At 51.3% G+C, this 12,065-nt stretch overlaps 3 protein-coding genes across 3 annotated transcripts; 2 read left to right on the top strand and 1 right to left on the bottom strand.

The window, feature by feature from the left end:
* Positions 1 to 420: 420 nt before the first annotated feature.
* POSPLADRAFT_1072149 (hypothetical protein) lies at positions 421 to 2,470 on the top strand (the record flags this gene model as incomplete). Its single annotated transcript, XM_024482491.1, has 12 exons — positions 421 to 465; positions 525 to 609; positions 662 to 740; positions 803 to 1,052; positions 1,103 to 1,177; positions 1,230 to 1,364; positions 1,415 to 1,514; positions 1,575 to 1,731; positions 1,784 to 1,875; positions 1,930 to 2,063; positions 2,121 to 2,233; positions 2,284 to 2,470. The coding sequence occupies 12 exons, from the start codon at positions 421 to 423 to the stop codon at positions 2,468 to 2,470; spliced, it is 1,452 nt and encodes a 483-aa protein (XP_024343814.1).
* A 50-nt stretch (positions 2,471 to 2,520) lies between these two features.
* Positions 2,521 to 8,731, bottom strand: POSPLADRAFT_1164299 (hypothetical protein). The gene is made up of 10 exons (XM_024487812.1): positions 8,232 to 8,731; positions 7,900 to 8,179; positions 7,694 to 7,842; positions 7,458 to 7,639; positions 7,253 to 7,393; positions 6,901 to 7,202; positions 6,704 to 6,846; positions 6,382 to 6,641; positions 2,718 to 3,043; positions 2,521 to 2,664 (listed from the first exon to the last, which is right to left on the bottom strand). The coding sequence occupies exons 1-9, from the start codon at positions 8,647 to 8,649 to the stop codon at positions 2,723 to 2,725; spliced, it is 2,196 nt and encodes a 731-aa protein (XP_024343813.1). The 5' UTR covers positions 8,650 to 8,731; the 3' UTR covers positions 2,521 to 2,664; positions 2,718 to 2,722.
* Positions 8,732 to 8,936: 205 nt separating this feature from the next.
* On the top strand, positions 8,937 to 10,965 carry POSPLADRAFT_1175755 (hypothetical protein; the record flags this gene model as incomplete). Its single annotated transcript, XM_024488376.1, has 9 exons — positions 8,937 to 9,037; positions 9,104 to 9,186; positions 9,235 to 9,417; positions 9,468 to 9,966; positions 10,016 to 10,123; positions 10,180 to 10,325; positions 10,382 to 10,532; positions 10,599 to 10,825; positions 10,885 to 10,965. Exons 2-9 carry the CDS (start codon positions 9,172 to 9,174, stop codon positions 10,963 to 10,965), a joined length of 1,410 nt encoding a protein of 469 aa, XP_024343812.1. The 5' UTR covers positions 8,937 to 9,037; positions 9,104 to 9,171.
* Positions 10,966 to 12,065: the final 1,100 nt, after the last annotated feature.

Below are 12,065 nucleotides of genomic sequence, written 5' to 3'. Positions count from 1 at the left end.
TCTTACTGCAGTGACCAAGTATGTTACTATTAATTACGAGCTTTACTCTGCGCGTAAGTTTTGGATACCTATACATAATATACATTTGTACAGCCCTAATAGCGGCAGACAGCGCGCTCGAGACAAGCAAAGAGATGTCTGAGAGTCAAGCTGCTGAACTCGATCGAGACCAATCGGGTATCGGACGCCCAGATCTGATCGTACCGTTATATACACGTGACCTATAATTGCATTATTGCCACACGCGTCCGACGCGCAATACAGTCGTTCGCCTTCCTACTATCTCTTTCCTTCTCCTTACATTGCCCCTGCGACTTTCTCTTGTACTCGTGAGTGTAGAAATATTAACAAGCAACTATCTTGCGACCATTAGAACGCTGACAATCTCAGAGTACTCAGCGACGTAACTGAAGGACCAAAATGGATGATGATGATGCCGAGTACATGCAAGGAAGCGACGATGAGGTCGGAATCCCCGCGTTGACTGTTTCGCAATAATTAACATCTCTGTGATGCTTGCTTAGGACTACGGCTTCGACTACTCAGACGATGAGGATGGCGATGAGGCAGCAAGCGCCGACGTCGAGAACATGTACTATACGGCAAAGTGTACGTGTATCATCATATCTGTCCAGCTGACGCCGGCTTATTGTCCGTGCAGCGAAGAAGGAGGACAACCCTGAACAATCTTTGAAGGAATTCCGGGCTATCGTTGAGCAAGAGGAGGAGAAAGGCGACTGGTGGGCACCTCGCCTGTCAGGTTTCTTCCGCGAATACTCACCGTTTACGTCATTGCCTTCAGGGGATTTAAGGCGCTCAAGCAGTCTACAAAGCTGCTGTACCTTACGCTTCGAAGACCAAACGACGCGCTCAAAACCTACCAGGAGCTACTAACATACACAAAGTCGGCGGTCACGCGAAACTATTCCGAGAAGACGATCAATGGTATCCTGGACTACGTTGGTGGTGGAAAAGGTGGACCTGTGGAGGTAGACGTTTTGGAGGAATTCTATGAAGCGACCAAGAAGGCCCTTGAAGATGCGAGGAACGAGGTCTGCACTGTTATTGTGGCGTGTGGGATGCCACTCATTAGCATCCGTAGAGGCTGTCAGCGAAGACGAACCTCAAGCTGGCTAAGCTCTGGCTCGACCGCAATGAATATGGTCGGCTATCGAAGGCACGCTGATCTCAATAAGTACTCGTCAACATTACTTACATTGGGCTGACAGCTCCTGCGAGATCTACACCGATCCACAGGCGGTGTAGACGGCGAGGACATGGCGCAAAAAGGCACGCAGCTCCTCGAGATATACGCGCTAGAAATTCAGATGCATAACGAGATGAAGAACTTCAAGAAACTGAAGGTCGGGAACACGCCGGCCCGTATGACGTCCTCTCACGCCTACCTGTGCAGGAAATCTACAACCTCTCGAACTCAATACGCTCTGCCATCCCACACCCACGCATCATGGGCGTCATCAAGGAATGCGGTGGCAAGATGTGGATGGGTGAACGTGAGTGCCCATACGTGTATGTGACATGGCTATTACCACATTAATCCGCAACATCCAAAGGTCAATGGCAACGCGCAAGCGAAGACTTCTTTGAGTCTTTCAGGAACTACGACGAGGCAGGATCCCCTCAGCGGATCCAGGTGCTTAAGTACCTCGTGCTCGCGAACATGTTGACGGGAAGCGAGGTCAATCCGTTCGACAGTCAAGAGACAAAGCCGTGAGTACTGCCCGATGAGTGTCCCGTTGTGTATCTGAGCACTATATCGCAGGTATAAGAACGATCCACAAATCATAGCCATGACGGATCTCGTCGATGCATACCAACGGCGCGAGGTTCACGCCGCAGAGAAGATCTTGCGAGGTTTGTCCTGACACATTGTGTCTTTGTTCAGTAGTGAACCTCAATGCTGTACAGACAACCAGCAGACTATCATGGCAGACTCATTCATCCGTGCATACATCGGCGAGCTGTTGCGGAGTCTCCGTACGCAATATCTCATTGATCTCATCAAACCTTACACCCGTCTCGAGCTCGCGTTCCTGGCCAAGGTTGGTTGCATTATCTAATATATGCTCTACCTCGTTGATGGGGCATGCTATGAACAGCAACTCAACGTGCAGAAAGATGAGGTGGAAGATCTGCTCATTGCGTTGATCCTTGAAGGCAAAGTTGAGGGTAGGATTGACCAAGTCGCCCAAAGACTGGAGCTCGACAGCAAGTATGTGTTTTTCTTACATGGGTCAAACTTGTTCTCACACAATGCTCTAGGGCGAGTTTGGAGCGGAAGCGGTACGCAGCGTTGGACAAGTGGACCAATGCACTTGAGTCGGTGCACAACTCTGTCGTCGCCAAGAACCAGACCGGCAACAGGGGTACAGACACCACATATAGCCACGCGCCTGATCCTTTCTCGTCCCCGCTGCGCGAGATTAACGGGCAATGGGCTCCCCGGTAGTTCGTTGGTCGTCTTTGTTGTCCAGTCGTGTATCTTTCCTGTTTTTGTACGAATGTTGATGGCGGATCTGGCATTGTCCTCGTGTAGCAACACTGTATTAGGGGGGTCTGCAATATGTAGAGACTGGCTGCTAAGGTAGCATAGCAGCAATGGGATTCAAATATTGCAGGCACGGTATCGTGTCACCAAAAGCACTGGTTCTACGTTAATACCTGGTAGGAGAGAATGAAGCTGATATACTACTCACAGCATCTATACACGGGGAACGACCGGTGTCCAGTCGTAGTTCCAGCCATCCCTGGATGGCGTATCGGTTGGAATACGCAGCTCTCGCGGGAACAATCCGCGCACTCTCGACTCCAAAGCCTTCCTCTCGGGCACCCTCAGAGTTTTTGCGAGCTCCGCCTGGGCCTTGCTCCGCGCACGGGGATCCTCCTCCTTGTTTGCCTCAAGGTACAGCTTCGGATCTACCTGGCGCAGGGTCTCCATCGCGGTCTGCATGCACTGGAACTTGCGCTCGAGCTCCGCCTGTCGCGTCCGCCGGAGGTGCCGCCGGTGCAGCAGCCACGCTCGCTCAATGGTGTTGTGTGCCTGCGCAGATGGGACCGCACGCTGCAGGCGGCGACCAACGTCGGGGCGCCAGGTGCCCGTTGGCGAGGGCCCATTGCGCATGTTGGAGGGGTAGAGCGCGCGGCGGATCAGCTCGACCTTGGGATCGCCGCCGGACTCCTTTCGACCGGCATAGCGCACGGATGACTGGGCGACGCGCAAGGGGAGAATGGCCTCGCGCAGAGTGAGGAGAGCAGCCATGGCGATTGAGAATTGAGGGCCTGCAGAGTCCGCCTCAAGCCAGCAGTCGAACCCTTTTCGAGGTGATCGGTGCGCGTCCAAATAAGGCAATCGTAGTATTCTAGCTCGCTCCTCGTCTGGTCCGGGACCAGCCTTTTGCTTAACAGACGCCCCAGGTGTCCGGCACATTGAATCCACCTGAGTCTATTTTAGACAATTTTCAATATGTACCTCGCTCTATAAGGTGGCCCGGGATCCACGGATGTTACGAATGAGCACAAAACTCGGCTTTCTCACAACTTGCCCGAACGCTTGAATCCCAGCGCTTACAGGTTGAGCAAAAAACACCGATCTTGTCACGGGGCCGAGTACATCTATGAATCTTGAGTTTAGTGAGTCAAGGCAATCAATTGGTCTTGTAACGGCCGGTCGACAAGAGATAGGCCGGCCGGATGGTGCTTGACTATCATCCACAAGTGTCAACCAACGTCAATCATCGCCAACAATTCGTTGACTAGAATGTAAACAGCCGCTTGGAGTAGCTCCAGCTCCTCATTGACCATCACATTTCCATGTCAGGGACATCTTCAGGGAGCATGTCTGCCTGTTTGCGGTCTGGACTAGCTCCGCGAAATTCTTTGCTCACCGTAGAATTGGAGAAAATAGACATTACCAATCACTATTCTTATGTAGAATGCAGTATTAATTGAAGCGGTTCAGGTATATGCTCACCCGTGATCCGCCTGAATGGACAGCAATAGACGTAACATCAGTTCATCTTACAGCGTAGTTCTTTGTAGAGTCGCTATGCGCATATTTCCACGAGCGCGAGATGTTGTTTGAGCGCATGCCTTCTGGAGCAGTGATTATTGATGTGCGTTACAAACTGGACGGTGGCATAGGGCAGAGAAAACACACCTAGTCACTTGGCTATGTGTGACTTTATTATAGTATCAAGGAGTCAGCGTAGGATGTTTTGGCATCTCATTTTATTCTCCGTAAATTATCAATAAATAGGCCGGACATACGCTTTTGTGATCCGCAATAGACAACTTGTAGCTACCATATTCAATGAATCATTTGGTTCATTCGATTCGTCGTCGCAACACGGCCAATAATAATTCGATGGGGAAGCTGTCTCATGCTGTTCTTGTACGTGGATCGGTAGACATTGCTCTTCTAGGGCATAAGCGTGTAGCCCTGTTTACATTGTGCCTGTGTTAGCCTGCCAGTGTACGTATACGTTGAAACACGTCAATCTGCGGTGGCCACAGGAGACGATAGTGTAGTTGGGGATACCATACATGCCCTAGGCAAACAGAAGCATTTTGGCTTGTCAAGGTAAAATCCGTGTCCGACGGTGTCGGCGCAGAAGTCAGCGGTAGCTTCATAGCTCCTCCCTCGAGCTAGACGATGTACATGCGCGTCAGTAATTCGTATTTTAGTGAGGAAGCACTCATCTTGAATCTTTCCAAAATTGAAAATGTATGGTCAATTATGATCGGCTTATTCAAAAGCCAGCGGTCGTCCATGGACGACATACACTTTACCGTGAGGTCTATTCCAGGGTCGCAGTTAGGCTTATGAAGTAATCGGTATGCCGATAGGGTGGAGTGGGACTATGCACGAGCTTGAAATCAAACATGCGCTTCTCGACGATTTTTGTAAAAATCCATAGAGCATTGGCGGCTTGGTAGATTGAAGCTGAGCTTACATCTAAGTTCCCAGTCGGGCACTGTGGTTGGCTGAATTCCATCATGCGATTCCGGCAAGCGCCGAAATGGCACGAGCGCTTACATTCCTGTCTTCGTACTCGTCAGGTCGACCATGTCTCTCGGGCTTGCTAATTTGGCACAACGATGCCGGTCACACATAGTTGTTCTCAGTCAATTGGTGTGCTTGACTCTCATAGCTGTGTACTATTCATTAACTCAGTCATTGCAGAGATGCCTCCCTTATCGCCAGTTTCATAGCAGTCAGACTGTCCTGGCGAGGAGAGAACGGAAGGTTGTCGCCCTTACGAAGAGGCAACTAGCCGCCAAGGCCAAGAAGAGGGCCTTGAAGACTCGCAAGAATATCTACGAGCATGAGAGGATGACACTGCAGGATGCCATTAACGTCTTGCGGGTGAGTGACAGCGCCTCTGCTTCGTTGCAGGCTCCGCTGAACACTCGTCGCGCGACAGTCGGTGGAAGTGGCCGCGCCCAATTCCACGTATGAGATTGTCATTAAGACGGCGATGACAAAAGGCACAACAATTCCAAAGGGCCGTTACAGCCTGCCTCGGGAAGCCAAAACGCAGACCCGAGATCGCATATTGGTTTTCGCTGAGGGAAAGCAAGCTGAAGAGGCCCGGCAGGCAGGGGCGGACATTGTCGGCGGACCTGAGTTGGTTGACGGTGTACGTCTGTTGATTCGACCGGTCGGATTTCATACTCACGGTGATTTAACTCAAAGGTCATCAACGGCCGTCATCAAGCAAGCTTGTTCCTTTGTACGCCGGCACTCATCCGTGCCATCACCCCCAAACTCGGACGAGTGCTGGGTCCTCGTGGTCTGATGCCTTCGGAGAGACGCGGCACGGTAACGGACAATGTAGCAGGCTATATCCGGAAGCTCACAGGCACGAGTGAGTGGAAGGGCGACAAGGCCGGTACCATTCGGGCACCCGTCGCAAAAGTGTGTAGGGCTTCACTTACTCTTGAACTTCCACATAACGCGTCTACTCTTCCCCAGATGCATTTCCCGGTGGAAGACGTCGTGAGGAATATCAGATATTTCATGACTATGGTCAAGCGTGCAACAGGCAATCAACGAGACCCAGAAGCTCAGTCGGACAAGAAAGACACGAACAAAAAACCTGGTGGGCAACATTGTGCTTTGTTTGGCTGCATTGCTCATCAAGTGTCTCAGTGACCGCAATCACTCGTGTTGTACTAAGCTCACGACAGGGGCCTGGCATACAGATCTCGGACTTGTGATATCATTAGTGTCTCAGCTGCTAGATACAAACACTTCGATTAAATGGGGTAATGCATGAGTGGAGGTGTGTGATGTGAAAGATCCAGACTGAGCGCCGGATTGGTTCACTCTGCCCAACTCTCGGTAGAACGGAGTTTGACCCTCCGCTTTCTCCGTTTCTGCTCCTCAATTTCCTTGGACAATTTGTGGTAACTTGCCGCTTGTGGAGAGGCTCCCCGCCGTTTGCCAATATCATCGCCCTTTATGGGCGCACTCCCTTCGCGCTTGGTAGTTGGTAGAGATCGTACCTGAGGCTTGTTCTTAGGCTCGTGTGGGAAGATATCCCCCCAGCCCGATTTGCGCGCATCATAATACGGCTGCTTGCCCTGCGACTTAGGGATGGTCATACGCATGATCTTGCCTGAAGGGGCGACGGACAACAGTCAATTGCAGTGAGCGGAAATGAACGGACGCGTTTCATACCTTCGGTAGTACATCCATCCAGGATGACATGACCGCTCCGTTTCAGGGGCGGGAAGACCAACCGTGGCCATGAATAAGCCTCCAGCCTCAGGGCGGCTTCGACCTCGTGCGTGTCTATAGGCGCGCCCGCGGGCTCAACGGAGCTCTGTGTAGAATCTTGCGCCGCAGTATTTGCGTCTTGATCTGAGACCGAGGACGGGGATACGCCCTCGGACATACCACCCTCAACGGGTTGTAATTCCGAAATGGGCGTTTCGCGTAGGAACATCTTGTCTTGCTCACGCTTACCAACATCACCGATACGGCCGACCTTGGTGCTGACCTGTGTGGGCCTGATACCCCTGCGGATAACGATGTATGAGTAGCCCGTATCTTCGTGTCCGACACCGGAGTGTTTCGTCTTTCGCACGAAGGCTGGGCGCTGGAGCCGTTGGGAAAAGCCGCAGACAAGCTTGCTAGCTCCCGGGTGGTATAAGGGGCATGCTCCGTCATGGGGACACTGGCAGTATATTATTAGTATCATGTGCGAGCGACGCGACCGGCACGCACTGGAGCAACGACATGGGAGCCCCTAATGTCTCCATTGCCCGGAGCTGGAACTTGCAATTCCTTCCTGCCCAAATGTAGGAGGTACTCCCGCGCCTCGGCTATGTTCTCGAATCCTTCCCTCGAGCTGTGGTCAATCAAAACCTATGCATGGTTGAAACTTGTCAGAAACAGCGCAATGCGGGCATGACGACATGTCAGCACTGACTATGACACCGGCGCCACTCTCCCAGATCTCTCTCAGTAGATTCTTTCTTGCGTGGTCGTGGGATAGCGACGAGAGCATGAACGCGGACAGAGCTAGCGTAGCGCCCCCTTGGGATGGGTCGATTCTGTCCGAGTCTTGGAAGGATTTACGCCATGAGATGTTCATGTCGCCGAGTTCCACATCTAAGACCGCAGTTCAGTGATGAACAGTTGTCCTGGGGTGTGAGTAGGCATCACCTTCAACCAATCTCCGCCCAATGTTCACGAGGCCCTCACGCCTGTCAATACCGAGGTACGTAGAGACCGTGGATCGAGAAAGCTGCGCATCATCAGCATCGGCGTAGTTATCTTGGTATGCTTGTTTCGGGAACGAATACGATGAAGCCCTGACAGGTATGAAGTGAGACGGGAAATCAACCAGAATAGCTGAGTTCTTGCCGTACCATAATCCTGTACCTGTGCCCGAGCCCCAGTCGATGACCCGCTCAATGGTCCAGTCAGGTTCTAGCCGACGCTTGACATGATCGAGTACTGCAACGATGGCGGCGTAGTGGGATGGTAACGCTACAGAAGCAAAGGCAGTCCCATCACGTTCCGCATGACGAGAGGATTGTTTCCATGATTTGTATTGCACATCGTACGAAGCCTTCCACTCAGCATCCTTGTCTGATTCATGCGTGAAGAGACGCTTAGCATCATTATGAAGCGCATTTTTGTCCGATTCTAATGTAGTGTTAGCGTGCCTATATGCATCCAGCAATTCAACAACCCTCACCGGCGATGAGCCGGGACACAGTGTTCTGCAGCTCGAGTGGTAGCACAACTTGACCGATTCGCTGGCTGCCAAAGAACGCTGCCGGAGACTTTCTTCCTTCCTTGCCCGAAGAGACATCGTCTTCCGTTGCCTCTAAGTCATCTTCTCCAAAGTGCACATCGAGCTCTGCTGGATCCCGAGGGTATATCTCCAGCTCGCGATGCGCTCGCGCATGCGGATTAGGCGCTGTGGCATGCCGCGATGCCTGCCGCAAGAGAGACATTTCGACATCTTTGAGCAGCTCTCTGAAAGAAGGGTCTAGATCCAGCGGTGCATTAGGTTGGTGCGAAAACGGGATAGCAGTCGACGAGAAAGCAGCAACAGCTTCGACTTGTCGGCAAAGAATCCTTAGGGGACGAGAGTATCCAGACCGTAGCATTGAATGCGATATGTAGTTTCTGTCCGGTAAGCTTTCTTCAGAAAATTTGAGATATCAAGACTAGCGAGCAGAGAGGAAGCAGCGAAGGGCCAAGGAGGAATTGTGGAATTGTAAACCGACGTGAATGCGGACAATTTGGGATCTGAGATCTGATGGGCACAATGACCACGTGACAGCAGGCACCGAGCGCTTCCGCGCGTCACTTTCGAGTTCACCTTGGGCTTTAGCATTTTGCGCTCTAATAAGCCTTCATATCCTGCCGCTAACACGCGCACTGCTTAAGAGATGGAGGCACCACCTACTAGACTGAATCCTCGTGCGGAAGACGCAGATAGACCTACCAAAAGAGCGCGGCTAGACACGGACGGCGCAGGTCCATCCTCAGTTGGTGTGGCGCAGACTGCGACGGACAGGCCAAAGGATGTTGCTGAAACGCTCCAACTGGACTTAACAGACGAAGAGGACGAAGATGAGGGCGTGAAGGTGACTGCTGATAAGTCGGGGGCCCCTCGCGCGTCGGACATGTATCTCGATACGGTATGTTAGCCCTACAACCTGATATCCAGCATCCTGATGCCCGCCTAGATCAACAGAGCTGTACTTGACTTCGACTTTGAGAAAGTGTGCTCTGTATCACTATCTAATATCAACATCTACGGCTGCCTTGTATGTGGAAAGTACTTCCAAGGCCGAGGTCGTAACTCGTATGCGTATGCTCATTCAATACACGATGACCACCATGTGTTCATTAATCTCGAGACAACGAAAGTGCGTCCCTCACAATCTGAAAGTTATGGCACCAGCTGAACTTTTGATAGGTATACGTCCTACCAGATGGATACCTCGTTTCAGACCCATCCTTGGAGGACATCGCGTTCGTTTTGGGACCGTCTTTCAACCGAGCGTCGATCGAGGGTCTTTCGTCACCGTCTCACACACAGAAACCATCGTATGACCTTTCCTCAAAACCATATATCCCTGGATACATTGGGTTGAACGACATCAAGCGCAATGACTACATGAATGTCATCATTCACTCTCTTCTACACGTTCCACCACTCCGAGATCATTTGCTGCTTTCGAGTTTCCGCGGCAAAGAACCGGAACTATTGAAACGCTTCGCTACTCTCGCGAAAAAAATCTGGAACCCTAGATTATTCAAGAGCCAAGTCAGTCCGCACGAGTTCCTGCAAGAAGTAGGAAGAGCGAGTGCGGGTAAGTTCAGTCTAGAAAGACAAGGCGACCCGGTGGAGTTCCTGGGCTGGCTGCTGAACCGTCTCCACAAGGACATGGGAGGAACGAAGAAGAGAAACTCTAGTACGTACTATTCCGAAAGTGGCACTTCGGTGGGCTGATTGTCAAGAAGGCGTCATCTACTCAACGTTCCAGGGTCAAGTCCGGATGGAAACTCAACAAGTTGTTGTCCGTCCCGATCTTGGAGGAAATGAGAAGCCTAGATTTGATATTGATCGCGGTATGTGCCTTATTCTCCTGATGCTTAGTTTATCTGTACGAGATTGGACCTGTCAGAGATCAAATCGACTGTATCTCCCTTCTTGTTCCTTGCTGTGGATCTACCACCACCGCCACTATTCCAGGATGCTGTTGAGAAGAACATCATTCCGCAGGTCGGTATACATTCAGTACTGACTAAGTACGATGGTCGCACAACTCAGGTGTGTGGAGCGCTCCACCCATCACTCCCGTTTCATGAATGAATGATCGCGCGCAGGAATCAGCTGGTCAGCTGCGGCGCTTCAAGTGTCAACAACTGCCTCCGTACATCATTCTTCACTTCAAGCGTTTCACCAGAAACCAGTTTTCCGAAGAGAAAAATCCCACTATTGTCAACTTTCCTCTCCGAGGGCTTGACTTCCGAGACTGTGAGGTTTTACAATATTTATTCCCATATAATGTGCTTAGCGCGTTTCGACGTACCTCCACGACAGATCTCGATGTCTCACAATCTCACCCTTCTACCTTGTATGACCTTGTGGCCAATGTGACCCATGAGTCGGCGGCCGGCACTACCCGAGACAAGGAGAGTACAGTGTGGAAGGCGCATCTCCGTGCAGGCGCTGGTGGCGGCGAGAACGAGAAGTGGTTCTTGATCCAAGATCTCATCGTGGAGGAGATCCGAAAGGAGATGATTTTCCTGGGAGAAACCGTGCTGCAAGTGAGATGGCTCCGCATTCCCCGATCTTGTCTACTGGCTCTGACGCTCATTTGGCATAGATCTGGGAGCGAAGGACAGAGCCTCAAAGCTACCATAATGGAGATGGTCGTTACGGTTCGGCAATGAACGTGGATAGATGATGGTGCCCGTCATATCTCGATCGAGTTGTGATAGTTGCGGTGATGCGTTCCCCCGAGACCTGTCTTCAATACTCGGCTGTACCTAAGATCTAAACTCCGATGACAAACTGCTGTCCATGAGGATTACTATGCTTTTGGCACAAGGGGTCTCGTACGGCGAATACTATTGAGATGTGACAGCACCCATATGTGCACGGACACTTCGCACGAAGCGAAAATAGGACGCGAGTTGCGATCCGTTTGTACTGCAGTCCTATACATTCGCGGCAGGTTGGTTGACAGGCTGGGAAGGCGTTGATGAGCCCTCCGCCGCACTGTGCTTTTCGGTCACGCTTGGTTCGGGTGCATGGCGTACTGAATCTGTGGTGCTATAGACAGCATTGATTGGTCATAATATCAGCATCAGTCTATAATATGGTCTTGAGGCTACTGACGTTTTCGACTCAGTCGCTTCCTTCTCCAGCAGTGGCTGGAAAATGTAGATTCCGGATACAATTCCTGCGAAAGTGGGGCTCAAGATGCTATGCTATTGCGATCAACGTCGCTGTGTCTCACCTGTGACTCCCGCAACAACGAAAGGCGCAAACCGGCGCAACATCGCCTCTCGAACGTGTTGTACTCAGTGCGAGTGTTTGTTGGCGGAATAGTCATAGGCGCCGTCACGGGTGTAACCCGATCGATCGGTTGATGGGATAAATGATGAGATTTGTCGTCTGAGAAAAGTACTAAGTAATACGGTAGAGCAGCAGCGGACAACAACATATTGGTAGAGCGAGCACGCAGTACCCGCCTAGAAAGTTACTGTAGTATGGCTTATGTGAGAATTATACTGTATGTAATTGTTGTAGCCTTTATATTCAGTCGCTAATGCCCTCCGAGGGCCTGGAGAGCTTGACGTGCAGCAATTTCCTTTGCTTCACCTTTGGAGCGAGCGACACCAGTGCCGTAGATGCGTCCGTCATCTGCAATATCTCTGTCAGCAGTGGTAGCTATACAAAAAAAATCAACCGACTAACATTTGCAAGTCACAGTCCATTCCAGGGCATTGGCCGGGCCAGACGAAGACTCCACCCAACTCAGCAAGGCATGCTTTCCATTCT

The sequence above is a fragment of the Postia placenta genome, assembly GCF_002117355.1.
Source record: "Postia placenta MAD-698-R-SB12 unplaced genomic scaffold POSPLAscaffold_1, whole genome shotgun sequence".
NCBI lineage: Eukaryota > Fungi > Basidiomycota > Agaricomycetes > Polyporales > Adustoporiaceae > Rhodonia > Rhodonia placenta.
This window is presented reverse-complemented; position numbering and strand designations above follow the sequence as displayed.

What these genes read in the sequence shown, in the direction of transcription:
- POSPLADRAFT_1164299 (XM_024487812.1), bottom strand. Translation starts at nt 8,649, where the DNA reads ATGCTACGGTCTGGATACTCTCGTCCCCTAAGGATTCTTTGCCGACAA. An exon ending in TGGGCGGAGATTGGTTGAAG is followed by an intron (nt 7,640 to 7,693) that starts GTGATGCCTACT and finishes CTGCGGTCTTAG; the next exon opens with ATGTGGAACTCGGCGACATG. An exon ending in ATGTCCGAGGGCGTATCCCC is followed by an intron (nt 6,847 to 6,900) that starts GTCCTCGGTCTC and finishes TTCTACACAGAG; the next exon opens with CTCCGTTGAGCCCGCGGGCG.